The sequence below is a fragment of the Hyaloscypha bicolor genome, assembly GCF_002865645.1.
Source record: "Hyaloscypha bicolor E unplaced genomic scaffold K444scaffold_182, whole genome shotgun sequence".
Lineage (NCBI taxonomy): Eukaryota > Fungi > Ascomycota > Leotiomycetes > Helotiales > Hyaloscyphaceae > Hyaloscypha > Hyaloscypha bicolor.
In genome coordinates, this window is record NW_020194684.1 from 1,225,943 (window position 1) to 1,248,611 (window position 22,669).

Consider the following 22,669-nt stretch of genomic DNA (forward strand, 5'->3'; position numbering starts at 1 on the left):
TGCTTCTCGGCCTCGGTAGCTGCTAGCTGCGGGTTAGTCTCCTTTAACGGCGTCGGACTCGCCCTTCGCATAGACGGCCTCGTATATAGTTAGGCAGTAGCTCCCCCCTCCTGGAAGTGGCAGTAGGCAGCGACTACATCGATAGCCGCATTGCGGCGGCGGAACTCTTCTTCGATAGTCGTGCCCGGGAGCGTTATTACCGTCTCCGCGCTTCTGGAGCGGGGGCATCTCATTGTTCTGGTCCAAGGTGGCCTTCACGTCTAGGGTAAGCTTGAGCCCAGAGAGCTGCTGCTCGATCTCGTCGACCGGGTATTCCAGATCCCAGCGCTCTTAAACGTATTTGAGGAGCGCAGCTCTCAGCCGCTGCCTGGTGTTGAAGATCGCGTGGCCAATAATCCGGTACCCGGGCTACTGAATGACCGCAGGTACCCGATACACCTTCCCTGCCTGAGTCTAAAAGGAAAAATGATCTCGGGAAGTATTACCAGTATCAAATTTATCGAATTAGGCGGGTTCTAATTCGGCTCCCTGCTCGATTCCTATAATTAGAATAATATAGGGGGGTTAAATCGGACCCCTGGATTGAGGCGACCCTTCTATCTGACTATTGCCTAGATAATCTAGTAACCTTACTACGGGACATATAGTCGCTTGCAAAACCGGCTTCCTCTTTATATATAGCTCCAAAAACTTTCGGCTTGCCCCTAACCGGGATTATTTACTTAATCTAACTAGATATAGTTAAGTATAGGGTATCCATAATTAGGCCTGCCTCTAAGACATATTATACGAGAATTAGTTTCTTCTATAGTATCTTAAGTAAATCACTATTGCCCCGAACCTTGCCCGTTCCTAGTATAACCTAATCCAGGATATAATATCTAATAAGAAGCTAAAAACTAATAAAATAGCTAATATTACTAAGTATAATAAGCGTTTAATTAAAGCATATATTTAAATCTCTATTATTACTAGAGTATAAAAGCTCCCTTAAATAGAAATAAAAGGCCCGGTTAATTATATCTCCTATACTTAAAGTATATCTAGTAAGATAGTTATATTAAAGGAAATAAATACTATCTTTACTATTAAATCTAATACTATAGAAAGTAGTATATTTAATTAAGACTAAATTAATAGAATAGCTCTATCCTATACCGAGTATAAAAGAGAAAGACTACTAATACCTAGAGGGGGCCTAAATTACATAAGTTTATATCTTATAGGCCTTAGTAAAAAAGTAGTAGAATATATATTATAAACTATTATATATAACCCTATAATTTAATTAGAAGTTAACTAGCTATAATAATCTATTAATATATAAACCTAATACTCCTACTTTTAAAATTAATTAAAGAAATAGTATTCTAGGAGCTATAATATTATGTTTTTTATGGAGGGTCTATAGGATATAGACTTATGTAATTCGGCTCATAAATAGGTACTACTATAAGTATCTAATATAAGGAAGTATTTGAGAATATTTACGTAATAGCTAACTACTACTAGTATTAGACTATTACTTTAGTTATAATATTATAGGGCATTAATAAGAGCTTCTATTAGATATATAAAGGCAGGCTATAGACCTACTCTATTATTCTCTCAAGTACCTTTATAAACCCGCCTTAGTAGGACAAGCTAATAATAAAGCAATAAGCTTTAAGTACCTAATTATAGGGTAGTTATAGGCCATATATTATATAAAGGTCTAGATACTTTCTCTATTTATCTTTCTTTCCCTAATAGGATTTATTAGTCTTAGTCTTATAATTTAGCTCTACCCTAATAACCCCGGATAAAAAGGCTTAATTATTATATTCTGCTTAATATTTATAGTATTTAGTACTAATATAGCCTTATATATATATATTCCGGTATTATAACTAATATTTAATATTTACTTTACTTTAATTTATTACTCGAAAGTTTATCTGGCCCCGTATTAATAAAGTTTAAGATTTTATTTAAAAGGTCAGAAATTGGGATATAAAGCTAATTATAAGATAAGTATTAGGACATTATATAAGCTATATAAGGAGGTTATAAAAGCCTTAGCTCTCTTCTTAGGAAATAGTTAGCCGGTTATATAGTTAGTTAAATATTACAAGTATTATATATAGGCAGAATTAAGATATTCTATAATAGGGTTAGAGGCTCTAAAGAAGAAGCCTATAAAGTCTAAGAAAAAGTATTAGCTATACTATTTCTATATAACTCCATATAGCTAGAAGAAAGAATAAAACTTGATTTATAAAATTCCGAAATAGTATTAGGTTTACTTAATTCCTAGATTAATATTACTACTTAGACTAACTAGCTTTTTATTCAAATTCGGGAGATAAGAAGTACTACCTATAGTATTTAGCTTAGCCTCTAGCTTAAAGGCCATAATATTAATAATACTAAAAGTTTTTTTATTAAAGAAAATATATCTTATTAATACTAAAAAAGAAATAAATAATACTAACCTAATTACAGAAATCCTTAATTATAAGTATGACTTAATACCTTAAACTAACTTACTAGTTATATTAAAAGTTATTAAAAGCTAGATAAAAGACTATTCTGGGTATCTCTTCTATAAGCTAAACTATTTACTAACTTATAATAAAGAGCTATTTCGCCTAACTTGACTAATAGCTATAAGTAATACTAGTAATTTAATTATCTAATTTCTTAATAACCTAGACCTACCACATTACCCTATAAAGTATATTACTCTAACCTATTACTAGGGAAAGAACATATATAAGATACTATTATAAAAAGATATAAAGGCTCTAAAAAGACCTAGTATTTAACTTATCTAGAAATTAAAAGAGCTAGTAAAAAACTTCCGTAATATAATTCTTATTATACGAAATCTAGGAATATTATATATTTGAATTAACTCTTTATATATTATTTAAGATTATAAGCATAACTAGGAAAGGAAGTCGGGAAAGATAGAATTAATATATACTTATATTATTTACGTAATCTTTATAATAAGATTAGCTAATTCAGGAGATAATTACTTCTTCTTTAAAGAAACTCCCTTATTACTGCTAATTTATATATTACTCACTAAAGGGAAATCTAAAAAGTCGCTTATTATTTACTTGAACAAATCGAGAAAAACAAGTTTAGAAAAGCTATTTAATACTCATATTAAAGAAGTAGTAGTTAGTATAAGAGAATAAATATTTCAGGAATATATCCTTATAAAACGAATCATATACTATAATAATAGCTTTATACTCTTTAAATATAATATTCTTCGAGTATTATAATACTATCCAAAAAGTATCTATTACTTAATAAAAGAGAAACTCTATACTAATAATACTATTTATACTTTAGAAGAATTCGCTTAGCTCTCAAAAGTTAATTCTCTTATTATTCTCGATATATATAGAATTATTACCTATACTATATCCTTAGGAGAGCTCGTAATTCCTAATAGTAGTTTATATAAAGAAATAATTTATATTTAAAACCGAAGTTATAAAAGTCTAGAGCAGAAACGCCTCGATTTTCTTGCCTTAGTAGCTCTGGCAGGCATATAAGGGAAGTTCTAACTTCTCTTAATAACTAAAATTACTACTAAAGAATAAAAAGCCGAATTTTATTATATATAATACGAAATTATTAAATACTACTTCTTATATATATTCACGTTTAAAAGTAATAAACTTATAGTAATAACAGGTATTATAAGTTTTATTAAAAGAAATACAGGACACAAATTTATAAATAGGTTATAAGAAGAGACTTTTCTTATAAACTTCCTTTGGAATATTATTAGTTCTTCCCGAGAAAAACCTCTCTTAAATCCGAAAGACCCTAGGGTAATACTACTACTAACCTAGTCTTGGGCTTTAGTAAGTAATACTATTAAAACGAAAATATAATCTTTTTTTTAACCTAATACTTACTCTAAAATCAAATACCTTATTTATAATATCTTAATCTCGAAGAATATACCTATAAGGGTAATCTTATTTTTAATTCAAAATTACGAATATAGGATTCCATTTAGTAATATTAAGTATTTCCCGGATATACCAGGTATAAATTTAGAGTTTTCGGAGGAACTTATTTATTTACCTATTATAAAACTATCTTGGGAATTATCTGAGGAAGAAGGAGTAAAAAGAAAAAGAAAGATAAGGAAATAGATCTATAGGATTATATTATAATAAAAGAAGTATTTAGGAATATAGTTTATAAAAGTAGGGTATTTTTAGGTAAAAAAGAAAGTAATTAAGGATAATAATCTTATTAGTTTATGGCCGGTAGGTAGCCGAGAGATTATTTTACTATAGGTTAAATAAAGTATAAGTAACTGGGTTAGTATAAAGTATAGAGTTAGTATTTGGGAAAATAATTAAACTCGGGTAAATAAATGGCCCTTGAGTAATTAGTAGTACTAGGAAATTTTAATAATTGCTTTCTTTAATAGAAATAGACTTATTATACTACGGTTTATATCTCTAGTATTATAAAAGAGCCTTACTAAAACCCTATCTAGCCTAGGAAATACTATAAAAAGTTCACGTAACTATAGATATCTCCCTAAATAAATCATTTATTCTATATTAGGATTTGGACCATAAAGCCATATATAAGGTACTATAAATTCTGCTTAAGGAACTTTATTAAATATAGCCCATAAACTAGAACTACTTTATAATTTAAATATACCTGGATAACCTTGGAATTAATAATACTAATATTAAAGGAAACTAACTAGGTATAAGTTATATTCTTTATAAATAAGCAGAAATAATAGTATTTCTGGTATTTAATCTTATATTAGATAGAAATCACGTGAATTAAGGACTTTAGGCATTTATTACTACCTAAATAGGCTACTATATATTATATTCTCTATATATAGCCTAACTAGAGCTAACTTGCTCTGTAATTAAATTAAGCTTTATTTTTTATCTAATATAACCTCTTTATCTCGTAAATCTAATATTGAAAATATCTCCGGGAAAAGGATTTTGGAATATGAACTATAGAGCTAATTCTTTTATCTAGAGAATATAAGGGCAAGATTAGATTTATTACTATTAAGAAATATATAATAGAGTACCCGAGTTATACTAGTAATAATTCTATAATCTAATTATAAAATAGAACCTTAAGGCATTTCAATATACTCAGATTAGTTATTAGCCTCTTAGATTCTAGGAATAACTAACCTATATTTCGTATTTATATGTTCTTAAAAGAATAATAATATTCTATAATCATTATTATAGTATGAACCGTCTGAAGTATTATTACGTTATTATAGTAGCCGGACTAGATCTATAAAGGCGTCTATTAATGAAATTCGACTACTTAATTCGTAGTATAGGCGAAGACTATTTTTGAATCGCGATACTATTCTAACTTCTTTTGGTTAGCGTAGTTGAGGTATTCTTGCTCGGCTAACGAAAGGTATTTCGTAGGTGCTAGTAGAGGGGAAGCCGGTTTTGCAAGCGACTGTACTTAAATAACCAATGCAGCGTTTTCTGGTTTGTATGCTTCAACTTGAGCCCTCGAAAAAGCTTGCGGTGCAGGAGAACACCTTTAAGGAATTGTCAGAAGAAGCAAATAGCAGAGAAAGAGAGGGTAAATCATAGGGAGGGCGAGGCGAACTTCGAGAAGATGAAACACGGGACTATTGAAGCTCTGATGATATTGAGGTTGTACTTGTAATTACAATAATAAACGCGGGCACTAGCTGGCTCCCGATATCCCGCAGATTGAAGACTCTCCGTGCGAGGTTTTCCCATGTGAATAAGTACTCCGTATAGGAATAGAGTATTGGCATTACAGGGACTCCTCTGTTAATGCGCACTTATGGTGGCTAGCGCTAACTTTGGCCGACCCAAGATTTAAAACGAGTAGATAAGCACTTCAAGGTATGCTCCTATAAACCTCACAAGTCCTTGGTCACAGATCCCTTAGCCCCAAAATCATTTGATAGCAAACCTTCTATTCACGTGACCGAAACCGAAGTTCGGAAGGTCGCCTTTCTTAAATACATATTCTTAAAGCTAGCGAAAAATAAATAGCTACGTGAAAAAAGGTAACATATTATTAAGAAAAAGAAGAAGAAAACCAAGAATTAAGGAAAGGAATCCAAAGCACGGTATATGCGCGCTCATTACATTGAAGTAATAGGAAAACGGTTCCGTTTATGTGAGAGCGCGGGTCATTGTTAAGACACCGTCCCGTAGATGCTCTCTGCATAATTCTGGAGATGCTGCTTGTACTACAGCCCTATTCAATAGACCTTGCACTTGAGCTAATCCCCTTTTTTAATATGGGCCAGATACTTCCGCTTAAAGTGCTTTGTCAGGTCTCCCGGACTAGCAAACTTATAAGTACGCTTTTCGAATAGCAAGCTCTGCTTCCCTAAGCAGAGGAAGCAGATAGTAGTTCTCTTCTCAGTAAATACTAATAATATAGTATTACTTAATACTTGCTTCTCGGCCTAGGCAGCTACTAGCTAGAGGCTGGTCTCCTTTAACGGCATTAGACTCGTCCATTATATAGATAACCTTTTATATAGTAGGGCAGCGGCTTCTTTCTTCTGGAAATAGTAGTAGGCAGTAACTGTATTAATAGCCGTATTACGGCGGCGGAACTCTTCTTTAATAGTCGTTTCCGGAAGCATTATTACTATCTCGGCCAAGCGCTTCTAGAGCGGAAGCATCTCATTATTCTAGTCTAAGGTAGTCTTTATATCCTGGCTAAGCTTGAGCCTAGAGAGCTACTACTTAATCTCGTTAACCGGATATTCCAGATTCCAGTACTCTTAAATATACTTGAGAAGTATAGCTCTTAGCCACTGCCTGGTATTAAAGATTATATGGCTAATAATCCGGTACCCGGGCTACTATATTACCATATCTTAGAAGCGGCGCTTCTACTTCTCCCGCTTTATAATAAGGCAGTAGATAACGGGATCCTGATTAACGGATAGGGATTTCTCGGGTATAAGCTTTTATGGCTAGTTAGAATTAATTTAGTAAGTTATCTAATAGGCTACTTATATTAGGTTATATTAAGGTTTATAGCCGGAAATAATAGCTCATATATTAGTAGTAATTATTTGCTAGAGATAGTACTTAATAAAAGTATTAATCTTAGTATATTATATTATTATATTCTAAAGTATATTACTTATATTATTTATTAGTTTATAATTAGTATTTCGTATTATAAATAGAGGCGGGGTTATAAGAAAAGAGCTATAAAATATATATTACTCTAGTTAAAGGTATTACTAGTACTATATTAGAGATAATATAGATATATAATTTATAGAAATCTAGTAAGTATACTAAGCTACTTTATTTACTTTAAGAGAGTTATATATAGTAATAGCTAGTTAGGCGAGATCTTCTAGCTATATAGTATTTTAATAGACTTGCAAAAAACAGAAATATTAGCTATCTCTAGCTTTAGATATAAAAGTAGCTACTTATAGCTAGATAGGATATCTAGCTTACTAATTCTCTTAGCTAATATAAAACTCGGGGCTAAGAATATATTATTAGTAAAAATAAAGGCTAGAAGGGCAATATATAAACTAAAAATCAGAAATAAATTAAAGATAATCTCGGGAAAAATAAATATATTTCTAGCTTTTATATAAGTTATATATCTCGGCTAGAATAAAAGAAAAAGAGAGAGAAGAAGAAAAGGCCTAAGATTAGACTTATATATTTTTTATACCGAGATACTTTTTTATAAACTTATATATAAATTTAATTAGGATCTAATAGGACTTATTATTAGAATTCCGGAGCAAATTTACTATAATATTACTATAGTAGAGCTTTAAAAGTACTAAAGGTTAGTTTGCGGAAAAGATAACTAGCTAGTAAAAGAGACTAGTTTGGATCCGTTACTAGCTATATATATATCTTTACTTTATTATAATTAAATTAGTTTATAGAATACTTATAAGATTCTTAATATATATTATAATATTATTATATTTCTTTATTAATAAATAATACTTCTTTACTAACTTCCTAAGAACCTATAATAAATACTTTATTAGCTCTTATTTATAATAATTCGGACTAGATTAAGCGGGCAGATAGGAAATACTACTTACCTAATATATATAATAATTTATTTTTCCTTTAATCTTCTTTCTAGTTACTTATTTATATATAAGCTAGAAGATCTTCTAATATATCTTAAGTATACTAGCTAACTAGATACTTATAAGCCTTCTTTTACTCTTCCCTTAATATTAATTTAATATCTATTTAAAAAAGGCCTTAAGGATATAATAAGAAATAGCTTATATTACTCGGGCAGAATTCTTTTATATATACTTATAATACCTATAAAGAAAGTTAGATTAGTAATTTAATAGTAGAAGATAGTAAGTAAGAAAAGAATAAAGTATTTACTAATAGAAATTTCTCTTAATTATATTTAGAAGAAGAAAATTACTATTATTATAGTTCTTATCTTTATTCTCGAATTCGTTAGAGTTATTCTTTTAGTTAAGATAATACTTTAGTAAATAGGCATTCTTTTCTCTAGTAATCTATACCAGATCTGTCTTATTATCTCCGTTAATATTAATATTAATATTTATTAGTATAGTATAAGTATTATCCGAGTAAGCAAGCTACTCTAGATCTAGCAGATCTGCCTCATTATCTCCGTTAATATTAGTATTAATATCTGTTAGCTCGGTCTCGGTATTAGTCTCCTCTTACTTATCCCCTATATTAAAGCAGCTCTCGATATCTGATTCATTACTATTAGAGGAGGAGGAAGAGCTTAGTATTAGTTATTGGCGATAACGCATATTGACTGGATTAACTAAAGGGGATAACGGCGGTAATAATTAAAAGTAAAGAAGGTAAGGCCAAAGATATTAAGGAGGAGCCTGCTGCCCAAGTAATAGAAGCGAGCGGAGGGGGAGGAGAGAGGTAGAGCGAGGGACAGTAATAGTTGAGTATAAGAGGCTTGGAGGAAAGAAAATAGAGAAGGAAGGAAGGATAAGCAAAAATATAGGATAGCCGCTATCTTGAGTTACTCAGGAAATAGTGGGTATCTATTTTCTGCTCCCCTTCTCAGAAAGTATTAAACGAGGATAAGAGAAGCGGTTCTCTAAATAATAACTTGACCTACTCGCTTTTTTTAGTATTCCTATAGCAGGTCAGCCAGGGGTCCCCACCGCTATACCGCCTTAGCCATAAGATACGCAAGCGCTAGGGCGGCGCGAGATTTTGGCAAGTCAGCTACGGAAAATAGTAACCAAACCAGCCGAAAACAGCAGCCAGTTTATCGTCTAGTCATTAAATAAAGTTAATTAAAAGTTAATTATAAAGTTTTTATTAAAAAATTAGCTAGAATTATATATTATATAATACTAGTTATATAGTATTACTATATATAACTTAGTATATAGCTAGTACTTTTAATAAAATATATAGCTTTTAGCTTAATTTAAGCTTTTTATTATTAATATTATAATATTATATTATAATATAATTATTTAATAATTTAAATTCTAGCTTTTTTTATTATATATAATTAAATACTAATTAAATTTTAAAACTTTTATAAGAAATTCTTTTTATTAAAGCATTTAATAAAACTAGTTTATATTAAATAAAGTAAATAAAGCTCAAAAATCGGCTTTATTTATTATTAAAAATATTATTTAAAAGTAATTATTAAATTTAACTAGTTATAAAATAAAGATAAAATAGTAAAAATTATATTTCTTATTAATAAATAGTAATTAAAAATATAGTTTAAGTCGAGATTTTTAAAGCTTAATATTAGATTTTATTAAAATTTATATAATTTAAACGTTTTTATAATATATATTTTTTTTAATTTTTATTATAAAAATATAAAAATATAAAAATAATTATATTAATAATAAAAATAATATTATTAAATATTTATAAGACTAAAATAACTTTACTAAAGTATTTTAATTATTATTTAATCTTAATAATTTTAATTCTTTTATTATATTTTTAATATAAAATATTATTTATAATAATAAAATTACTTTATTTAAATATAAATTTAGTAAATATTAGAAATAATATTATTTAAATTAAATTATTATTTTATAAATATTTATTTATTATATAAAAATATAAGAGATTTTAGAAAATAAACTTCTTTAATTAATTAATTATTATATATATTTAATTTAAAATTAAATATTTATTAAAGGAAATATAATTAATATTTTATAATATAATATTATTACTTTATTTATTTCTCTTTATTCTTTAATTATACTTATTATTTATAAATAATATTATATTAATATTTAATAGTTTTTAAATAATTATAATTTATAAACTTGCTTTTATTTTTATTTAAATATTTAAAAGAATAAATTTTATATATAACTAATTTATAAATATATTAAGATATATTTATAAGAATTTTATTTTAATAAGTAAATTAATTAATATATTTTTAAATATAATATAAGATATATTAGTTTTATTTTTATAAAAAAAAATTAAATTATTTTTACTTATAAATAAAAAGTAAAATTACTTATTAAAGTTATATAATTAATTAATAAAGCATTATATAAAGTATAGTTATTTTTAAAGAAATAAAATTTATTTAATTTTTTATAAATTTATATTAATTTATATTAAGTATTATTTGAATTTTATATATTTTAATTAAGTTAAAAAATAAGAATTAATTTAATACTAGAATTTATATATTTATAAAAATAAGTTCTATAAATATTTTCTAAAACTTTAATTATTTCTTTTTATAAACTTAAAATTATTTTTATTATTTTTATTATATTACTAAATATATAATTTAAAGCCTTTATTACTCTTTTTATTATTTATATAATATATATTATTTCTTTTGATTTAAAGTAAATTTTATTTTATTTATTTTATAATTATTTACTATTTTTAATTATTTATAAAATATTAGTTTATAAAATTATTATATTTAAAATTTTAAAATAAATTATTAAATAATAATTATAATTAAAAACTTGCTTCTTAAAAAATATAAAATATAAATATATTATATTAAACTTAACTTTTATATTTATAAATTATTATTTAATTATAAAATATAATTACGAATTAAATATTTTTATTTTATATTTTCGAAATATAAGTCTAATTATTTATAGAATATATTATTAATTATAATATTATTATATTTACTTTTATTTTTTAAATTAAGATTATATAAAATATTAAATAAATTACTAAAATATTTATCGGAAATAATAATATATAAGCTTTAGTTATTTAATAACTAAATTAGCTAGTTTTATATAATTATTTATCTAAATATAATAAAAGTTTGATTTATTTTTTTTATATTAATTATAATATAAAAAAGTTAATAAAAAGCTTGAAATCTTTATTATATAACTTTTATTTTAATATAGTTTTATATTATAATATAAAAAGCTATATAAAAGTAATAGAATTAATAAGAATTTAATAAGAATTTATTATTTTATAATATTTTTAAGTTTTTAATATATAAAAGCTTTTTTATTTATAAGTAAAAATTATTTATTTTAAGATAAATATTAGTTTACTAGTAATATATAATACTATTATATAGTTATAAAATACTATTTATATAAAATTAGTAAAGTAATTAATATTTAAAAATAAGAATTATAATATTATAATATTAATATATAATTTCTAAATCTACTAAGCCTAATAGAGTCTAGTTTACTAGTCGAGTTATTTATAGAATATAAAATTATATAACTATATCCCGTATCTTATATTTTATTACTTGTATCCTATTTCCTGAATTCTGTAACTATATATATAACTTCTAAAAGAATAGCTATACTAATACTAGAAATTCTTTAAAAAATGCGAAAAATAATATTTCTTTCCGATTATATATTAATTCCCTAATCTGGCCTAGTACTAGACTTCTCAAATATTCTATATATCTATATTATTTTTAAAGTTTTAGTTATATATTAAAGGCTATAGCCTTTTATATATAATTTCTCTTTTTATAATATTATTCTATTTTATATATCTATTTCTTTCTATTCTATATATTTATTTCCTATTCTATATATTTATTTCCTATTCTATATATTTATTTCCTATTCTATATATTTATTTCTTATTCTATTTATATTTAACCTATTTCTCTATATCTAATTATATTATATTTATATTAATTAGATATTTAAGGGCATTTAATAACTTTAATTTCGTTATAGAATTAGTAGAATTCGATTTTTCTTTAATTTATTTAATTTCTATAATCTCTTATTATTTATATATTTAGTAAAAATATATTATATTAATTATTAGATATTTCTTTCAAATAGTATCTAATTTAATAAGGCATTTATATAATAATTTCGAATTTATATAATAGTAAAAGTTCTATTTCTAGTATTCTATTAATTATTAATTTAATAGAAGCGCCTATATTAAAACTATAAGCTATATTATATAGTTTTAAAGCTAGAATACTTCTAGTAACTCTTTTATATTTAATAGAAAACTAGTAAATAATATTAGTATATTTAGTTCTATTTATTAAAACTAGAATATATCTGATTTAGGAAAAGAGATTTTAATTATTTATAAAAATAATTAAATATAAGAATTTCTTTATTAGCTTTATAAATCTTAATTCCCTAGTAATATTTTTAATTTACTATTAAATGTATTTATTAAATGCCTTAATATTAGTTTTTAAAGATTTAATAGCTTGAGTAATAATTAATAGATTATATAAAGCTTATAGTTAATAAACTAATATAATATATATTTCTCTAGTATATTAAATAATATATTAATTCTTAATAAAGAGATTTTAATATATAATACTTCTATTACTTATAGTAATAATATTCTTAATTAATATAATTCTGAGATTTATATACTAGCGTTTTTATATAAGAGTAATTCTAGTAGTTTCTATATAAATAATACCTTTATTAAACTTGAAATTATAATTAAAAATAAGGTATTTATATTTCTTAGCTAAAAACTTAGTCTTTTAAAGCTTTAACTATTTTGCTTTTATAAAATTATTAGTTCTAATAAATAGAATATTATTAGTTTAAAGACTAATAATTTCGAAAAATTACTTATTATAGAAAAGACAAGAGTTATAAGTTAATTGTTTTATAAAAAGCTTATTAATATAATGGAAATAGTCAGTTTTAAATTAATAGTTTCTAGATTTTAGTATATTATATAATAGTTTTATAACCTTTAGAATAGAATTGTTTTTTAGATTTAGCTCTTTAATAAGCTTATAAAATGAGTTAATATAGAAATTATAATTAAGTAAAGTTATTTATTAGATATAAGCTTATAATATATTTTATAAATATAGCTTTATAGTTTCTATAGTTATAGTAATAATATAAAGAATAATTCTCTGGCTAATATATTAGATAATTAGTAATTATATTAATACTATATATTTCTTACTATTATTATAAGCTTAAATAACTAGTCTCGACTTTTTAAGTTCTCTTTCCGTATTCTTATTTTTACTCTTATTAATAAATCAGAAATTAAAGATATATATTTCTTTTAGTATCTGAAATCTGGAAATAACCTTAAATATATTCTTTTCTAAAAGGCTAGTAACTTTAATTTAATAGGAATTCTTATATAGGTTATTATTTTATAGAAATACTATAATATTAGGGTTTTTATAAGAGTGTCTTCTACTATACTTTAATAGAATAGCAGAAATAGTAGAAGAAATTATACCTGTATTACTTTTAGTTTTATTATAAAGTTCGAAAACAAATTCAGGTTTGGGGTTATTAGTAATAACCTTAATATCTCTTATATAAAAGGGCTTTATAAAGCTTAAATAAAAGATAATATTACTATATAGTAGAACTAATATATAAGACTTCCCGTTTATTACTATAAGCTTATATAGCCTATTTTAATTACTAGATTAATTAGTATTTTCTTTATATTATATAAAAATATTTAAATTAAAAAAAGTTTATAAATATTAGTAGTATTTAGTATATTAAAAGATTAATTACGTTAATTAAATTAATTAATTAATTAATGTAATTAAATTATAATTAACGTAATTCAGATTTTTTTAAATTAGATTAAATTCATTAATCTTAATTAATCTAATTAATACTTAATTAATTATATAATAATAGAGTTTCTTGACTTTTTTTACTTTTCTCTTTACTTTTACTTATTAATTATTAAATAACCTTATAACTAACTAATAATATTATAATAAAAAATCTAAATTAAGCTAAGAACTAACTAATTACTTCTTTTCTATAATAATAAACTAATTATCCTCTTCTAAAACCTGATTTGCCTCCTTTTTCTTTTCTTTTTTAGCTTCTTCTAATTTATCTTTAAATATACCCCAGCTCTTTAAATAAGATATATTTTTAAAGGTACTCTTATTAAGTCTATTTCGTAATTTAGATATAATAAGAGCGCCTTAAGAAAAGAACCTCTCACTAGTAGCTAAAGAAGCCGGAATTCCTAAATATTTCCTAGCTATTAAAGCTAAAATAGGAAATCTAGCAGTATTAGACTTCTAATAAGCTAATAGCTTAATCTATATCTATATTAGTACTAATATATTAAAAATATTAAGGAAATATCGGGTAATTATTTAATAAAATTTAAGTGAGTTTTACTTACTTTTCTATTCTCTCTCCTTTCTTTTAAATAAGTTACTAATTCGTTTTCTATATTAGAAGGCTTATTAGTAATATATATATCTAAATTATTTTCGTTGGAATTGGCTATATTAATATCTGAGGAATCGGATCTAGTATAAAATGAATTATAATTATATTTATATTTAAATATGAAATTAGTTATTAATTTATTAAAAAAATAGTTAAAGAAATTACTTATATATTATAATCGGTCTTTAATTTATTATATATATCCGAAGATATACTATTAGATAAGCCAATACTAGTTAATTCTTCTTATTTAATTCGAGAATTAAGAATAAAAGCTAAGTATAAAGCTTTATTTTTATTATTTAAAATACCTGTTTTAGAATAATATTTTCGAAGTTTAGCTATACTTTTATCTATTACATCTATAAATACTTTATTCTATTAAAGATTAGTATAATATTATTAATAATATAAGAATAATTTAAGAAAAGATTTACTTTAAATTTCTTTTTAAAATTTTCGAATTTATTATATATTTTATATACCTCAAATATAATATAATATATAGTCGGATAATTTTCGGCTTATAACTTAGTTATAGCTTTAATAAATATTGAAATTATATTTAAAATATTATTTAAATAAGTAATTTTAATATTAGTTAAAACTAGACTTTTATTTTTAAAAGCTTTTAAATTAGAGCTATTAATAACTATTTTAATAGCTTTATATATATATAAAAAGTTCTTTAATATATAATAAGTCGAAAACCACCGTGTTTTTTAATCTATAAATAATTAAAAATTAAAAATTAAAAAAATTAAAAAATTAATTATTTACTAAATTATAGAAATCGAGTATTTTCTATATTAAAAGCTTTAATTTAAGCTTCTAATAGCCGTCGGTTTTCTTAGTTATATTTAAGACCTATAATAGTTTTTTAAATCTTTCTTTAAATTAATAAAACTTTTATAAATTATATAGGAAATTTACTTATTACTTATTCTCCCTCTTCTCTCCTTCTTTTTTTTTTCTATCTTCGAGTTCTTCTATTTCTTGCTCGTATAAATCTATAAAATAAGAGGTATTATAATTATTCTTAATAAGAGCTTTTAAAATATCTTAAACTACTAAATTTAAAACATAAGCTATATAAGAAATATCTCCTTGAAATTTAATACTTTTCTTATTATAATACTTTATAAAAGTCTTTAATAAGGTATTATTTAAGCTAGTATTATCTCGAGTAATACTAATTTAAAATTAAAATTACTTACCTAGTTATATTATATTTAATATTATATTCTTTTAAAATATCTAAGAGAGCAGAAAGTATATAGATATCTGAGTAAATAATATTCCTTAAATCTCGTATAGCTAGTAAATAAGATTTTAATTTAAAATTATTATTTATAAAATATCTAAATAATTATTAATATTTTTCTTTAATAATTAAAAGAATATTAACTTATAAAATAATTCTAAGAAAAGGCTTTTAATTTATACTTGTCCAAGTATTTAAAGTAATAGAAAAGATTTCTTGAGTTTTATATTCTTAAGTAATTCTTCTTTAATTAATAAGCTTTTTTAAATATATCTTAATTCTAATTTATTTATAAGAACCTTAGTATATAAAGGCAGTATTTGACTAGTAATATATTAGTATTAAATAAATAAGGTTAATTAGAATATTTACTAATTTAAATAAGTTAAAAGCTTTTTAAAGCTAGAAGTAGTAATAGCTCTAAAAATATATATTATTAGAAATAATAAAATTTAATAGTAATCTTTTAAAGTAATTAATAGTAAAGCTTTCTTCGCATTAGCCGGTATTTTTATTAAATAGCTAGCCTATAATAAGCTAACTAGATTAATTAGACTGGCTTAATATCTCGCTTTTACCTAATATATATATTAGTTAAATTAATTAACTTACTATTAATTTTACCGGCATTTAAACTTAAAAGGCTTATAGACTTATAAAAATATTGAAAATGGATATAATAATTACTTATAGAGCTATAGATTTATTATTTAAGCCAGATTTCTCTAATATAAAATTATTTAAAATTTAAAATTAAATTATAATAATTACTTACCTATACCCTCGAACTAAGTACTTAATAGTATATATTCGAATATCTTCGGAATTTTCTTGGAAAGGATCTAATATCTTTTAAAGATATTTAAATTAATAGAGAGAAGATTATTTCTCGAATAATTTAAGTTCAAAATTATCTCGATTTTGAGTTAAGTTAATTTTAATTAAGGATTATTGAGACATTTTCGAATATATCAAGTAAAATAAAGTAACTCTATAGTTAAAAGCTTTTTAATAGGTATAGTAGTTGGTTTAATATTAATATTTGAAGTTTAAATATTAGAAAAATTATTAAGGAAAATAAGCTTTTTATATAGAGAAACTTTTAATTTTAAAAGATTCTTAATATTTCTTCTGATTAGAAATTATCTAGTGATTTCAAAGCATTTATTATTAATAAAGGCTGATTTCTAATTATTTTATTTCTAATTAATATGATTTACAGGGGAGTAGAAGTACCGAAAAATCGAGGAGGTTCTGGATACTTCGCTTAGCTTTGTAAGCTGCGGCCCAGGCCGCCGCTAGGTGGCCGTAGCCCTAATATAGTAAAGCGCGCTCCCGATGCGGCTAGCGCCATCACGTGTCTAGTCACGTGCTTCATTAATTAAATTAATTAATTAATAATCGATTAATCTGATTAGATTATAATTAGAATATGATTAATGGTAAATTTCCTTGATTAGATTAGATTAATGCCCATTAATCTAATCTAATCTAATCATTTGATACACTGTGGAGAAGTTAAGGTAGGTTTCCTAAAAAAATTCGGAATCCAGAAGAGATGCTTTTAACTAGATGGTGTCTTCCACCACACTATCCCCGTCCCTCATAGTATAAATGAATCTCGAGACCGAATATTTTCTTGAAAAGATTGACAAGTCTTCAGCTTCATCTCACCCCAACCCCCACCTCTGCAAATGCTCACATTGCCACACTCTAAGAGCCATCCAAAGCAGGCAAAATCGCAGAGTACCAAGGCAAATATTCTTCTAAAGACGAGACTTTCACGAACTTTGAGGCGAACGAAGACGACGTCAAGAGCAATCATTGAGATATTGGGGAGGAAGAGCTGCGGGACGCCAAATACTCGTCCGCGTGGTGGCTTTTGCCCATGGAAAGTCTGAGTAAATCAATCCAAGAATATTTCCACCTGGTACATCTCACTTTTACATATTGTCGGTACGAAAACCTTCTTGGCGATGTGCGACAACTTGAAAGTGTGCCCAGCCGCTTCCAATGTTACAAAGCCCTGCAGTGGAATGCCGAAATATTCCAAGTCTTCCAGAGCCCAAGGTATGAAATCGTTCTGTTCACGCTCCAGTTCTGATACAAGACGATTGATTGAAATTGGATCACATGTCGACAGGTTGACCAGAGTGCTCACTAGGTACTTTTGCCGGCAATTCCAGCCGAAACAAGCAAAGAAGCATGATACAGGGACGTGCTGTCCATCCAACCGAAGGGTTCCTTCAATGGTTATAGCACACCAACCGTCGTGTGTACTTTCTGTGCTAAAGAACACTTCATCTTGGCTGTCACGATGGCTCGGCGGGTTGGCATTGTAAACCACTAAGCCGGGTGGAAGACAAATTCGTATGGCAGAGACACGCCTACTAATAACAAGATCATCATCAGGACTTGGAAATCCGTCTTGAAGAGGACATGGGCTTTCGGGGAGTTTTGAAAGAATGTATATCGTTCTGAAGCGGTACCGGTTGCCAGATTCTGGAGTAACAGTCGCAAGCGACGACGGGTGGTCCCGAATGAACAAGTCCGCACCGCATTTTCTCAGATAGATAGCAAGGCTGGAGTTGCTCTGACCTTCAGTAGAGCAGTCGAGACATAAGACATAATGGCAGCCTTGTGAATTTTTGATTGACAATCCGATTAGGCCCGCTGGCATTCGGATACCCCGGTTTGTGACAGAAAAGTCAGCGTGAAATCGGGTCTCTTTCGATCGGATTATATGTCTGCAACTGGAAAATAGCTTCGGGGATTTGGCAAGAGCTCCCGAATATCGACGGCTGTGTCGTTCATCCTGGTCTGGCACCGCCTTCCAGGCGAAAATGCTAAGGTCGCAAATGCTCCTGATGATCTCTTCCTGGAGGCGTGTAAACGCCTTTGAGCCCTCTCCATATATCAACGGCATGTTGACGCTGAATATCCCAAGCAGACAGTAGGCCATATCTTCCTCCCTAGTAGTTTGTCTGTACGATGCCCATGACATTCTCGTGGCGACGGTAACAGAAGACAAAGGCGTGGTATGATTCAAAACCAGTACACCAATGCCTGTAATTGAAGATACTTCCTCCATGAGATCTTTTTTGTTACCTATGAAGCCCCAATTTTGGTCGAAAAAGTTAATGTTCGTCGGCGCAATCAGCTCTTGCAGTGTCCATCCTCGGGTGAACCAACGACAACTCTTCAGTGTCCTCGAAAGATCCGTAAAAGGTCTCAAGTCGGATAGATAGGCATAACAGATAAGAGAATCTTTGTACCATTGAAACATAGAATTAATGGCTTCGGAGAGTTCGACGCTGCTGGATTTATCGATGCAGCAGGTATCCACCCATACATATGCGATACCCTCTACCTTGGCCAACTTGCACGCCATCTCAATTTTACTGTAGCCTCTCTTTGTTCTTGCTGATCCTGCCATCATTTCCTGGTATGAAACTTCGCCTTCTTCCCATGTATGAGAAAGGAGGCCATAGGGAGGTGTGCTTGATCCAACGAACTCGCATATCGTCAGCGTGGATGTAGAGATAAGCCGCATGTTCGTTAGATTTGTGAGGGGTATCAGTTCTCCTTAAATCTTGGAAATTGCGACTCAAGTTTCTCGATGGGGTTTGTGTTTCTTCGTAATTTGACAGGATGCACATCGGGGGTTTGCACAGTTGGAACACAAATCCTCTTCTATGGAAATTCCAGCAGTTTCGCAAGAGCACTAAATTGAAAAGTTAGAATCTAGAAACCCGATTATTGTTGAAGGTCTCGGTTTGACGAACACATTTCCAAGTCCAAGAATATTTGCGGATCGGCCGAGGGACCTGTTGCAAGATTAAAAGACCTTAGAATCGAAAATAATTAATAGAAGCTCTCTCGAAACTTGCCATTGTGCGGAAGAAGTGATTGTTTTGATGGTTAGATGCTTGGTCGAGGAGGGATGGAAAGAAAATCGTGATTTGCGTTTCAGTATCCTTCTTTTGATTTTGTTTGGGTGCAACAATCAGTAGAATTTGGTGCCCAAGAAGGTTTAGGCTGCAACAAAATTGGTGCCCAAGGCAAGCCACGGCGCCAGATCTGCCATTTCCGTAATTAGTGGCTTATCCAATAGCGCTAGAAGAGTCCTGACTTGGGATCGGATTGGCGCCTCAGTATTGCAAAATTGTGCGAACACATTTCCCGAGGCCCACCCGAACACGCTGCTTTTACCGAGCCGATAGGTGATGCCTTACGAGCCTGGTATCGATATGTCTGTGGATTATAGGGCCTAAGCGAGCGCACACAACTATCCAAAAACACACTCAAAATAGACCCTCTAACCACCCTTCCTATACGCAATTATATTCCTGGTAAAGAGATACTTACTAAGTACAAAGAGGCTATTCGCCAGCTTTATAAATAAGCCAAGTTTATACCTGCTCACCTTGCAGTTCTATATTATATAAGCGAATTAATAATAAATTATATTCTTTACTATAATTAAATTACTCGCATATATTCTAATTATATTAGCAGGCCTTATTTACTTAATAATACACAAGTTAATTGGATAATTAAGTAATTAAGCGAGATATATAGGTAGCGGATCTTGGATTAGATGGGGTTATATAATAAATTAGGCCTTAAATACTTGTATACTAGCTTAAGTAATAAAGGTATTTCAGATATATTACTTACTAAAAGCCCTATCTTATTACTAACCAAGTTTATATATAATTCCTTTAGATAATAATATATATATTTTAGTATTTGAAATAGAGAAAGATTCTCTAATTAGATAAGGTTATATTTTTAATTAGAAAAAAATAGTAAAGAAAAAAGTAATAAGAAAAAGAAGGAAATAAACTTATCTTATATATATTTAGTACTAGTTTTATTAAAGCTATATAACTTCTATTAATATATGAAATGTAATTAAATATAGTTATAAGAGTTCCTTACTATTTATTTAGAGTTTTAATAAATTAGAAGCCTTTATTTAAGCCAATTATCTAATATAAATCCTTATACTATATATCCAGAATTTTATAAATAATTTCGCAATAATTACTTACTAACTCAATCTTATAATAGAGCCTCTTTTAATAGAAAATAATAACTTTATTTATAAATATAAATCTGAGCGAAATTGCTATATAAAATAGAAAATAGCTTACGGAATTATTCTTATATCTTATCTATTAATTTTATCTAATATAAATTCTATTAAGAAATACTAGTATTAGATAAAGCAAAAATTATATTACTAGAGGTATTAATTAATAAATAAGAAAGAGATATAAGCTATAATAAAAGAGAAATAAAATACAATTTTATAAAAACAAATTAATAATTTAATAAATAAATAAAAGTATTAGATTTATATATTTATAAAATAATTTAAATGAGTTACTTCTAATTAAATACTATAATTATATAAAATTGCAATAGTTATATATTTGCTTAAAGCCTATAATTTATAAATATATTAATATTAAGCTTATTAAATAAGTAATTACCCGAAGGCCTTAATTAGATAAATATTTATCTAATATCTATTTCTTTATTTTTATATTTAAGAAATAAGAAACTTTTCTTATAATATAAAATATATATATTATTTAAATTCAGAATAGTTCTTTTTCTCTATAGTTTTACTTTTCTTAATTATTATTAACTATATTAATAAAAGATATAAATAAACTAAATATTTATTTTATCTTATATAATTATATATAGAAATAGTAAACTTTATATTTTATATATTTTATATTATATAATATATTTAAGTTTATATAAAATAAATATAAATATAATATAATTTATATATAAAGGAAAGTATAATTTAAATATATAGTTCTAATAATTATTTTCAAATACCCGAAAATTCAAGTTATTATACTAATTTAGAAAGCTCTAAAAGCCCTGAAAATTAGTACTAATTCTTTTCTACAACTTCTATAAGCCCTAAAGTATATTTTAAATTATACTCTAAATCTCTAGAATAGCCTTAAATATAAATCTGTTTTTATATACTAAAATTTTATTAAAGGCTCTATAAATTTCTATTTTCTTTTAAAAGCTTTACTAAATATTAGCTAGTATATTAGCTTATTAAATAGTAATTAATTCCCTAGTAATAAAAGTATTAATAATAGAAAGTTTCTTATTATAAAGATTTAAAATTACTAAAAGACTATATTACTTTTAAATTAGATATAATATATTTTATATCGGACTAATATATTAAATAAAGTATTTAGAAACTATAATTATATACTTTATATAATATATTCGAGTTATAATATAAAGTATTATCTCTAGTTATATATAACTTATATAAGTTTTCTTAAAGGTTTTAATTTTCGAGTTACTTTATATAACTATTTATTTTACTTCTATTATTTATTTAACCGGGCTTATCTAGTTCTTACTAAATATATTTATTAGATAAAAGAAAGTAATATATAAAACCTAGTAATATATAAATTTTTTGCTATATATATAGAATTATAGAGTTTTAGCCTATTATAACCCCTATTTTCCCTATAAATTATAATTAGTAGCCTTTATTTTCTAATTAATTATATTCTAGTAATTAGCTTTAAATCTTTATATTATTTTTTATACTTATTTTTTTAAGGCTTATTTAGTCTAGTATGCCTTATATTAATTATTCGAGCTTT

The 22,669-nt window shown here is 26.0% G+C and overlaps 1 protein-coding gene across 1 annotated transcript; it reads right to left on the bottom strand.

Annotated features, from left to right (window-relative positions):
* Positions 1–17,551: 17,551 nt before the first annotated feature.
* K444DRAFT_620283 (HET-domain-containing protein) lies at positions 17,552–19,970 on the bottom strand. The gene is made up of 3 exons (XM_024881676.1): positions 19,892–19,970; positions 19,787–19,828; positions 17,552–19,725 (listed from the first exon to the last, which is right to left on the bottom strand). The coding sequence occupies exon 3, from the start codon at positions 19,552–19,554 to the stop codon at positions 17,908–17,910; it is 1,647 nt and encodes a 548-aa protein (XP_024728028.1). The 5' UTR covers positions 19,555–19,725; positions 19,787–19,828; positions 19,892–19,970; the 3' UTR covers positions 17,552–17,907.
* Positions 19,971–22,669: the final 2,699 nt, after the last annotated feature.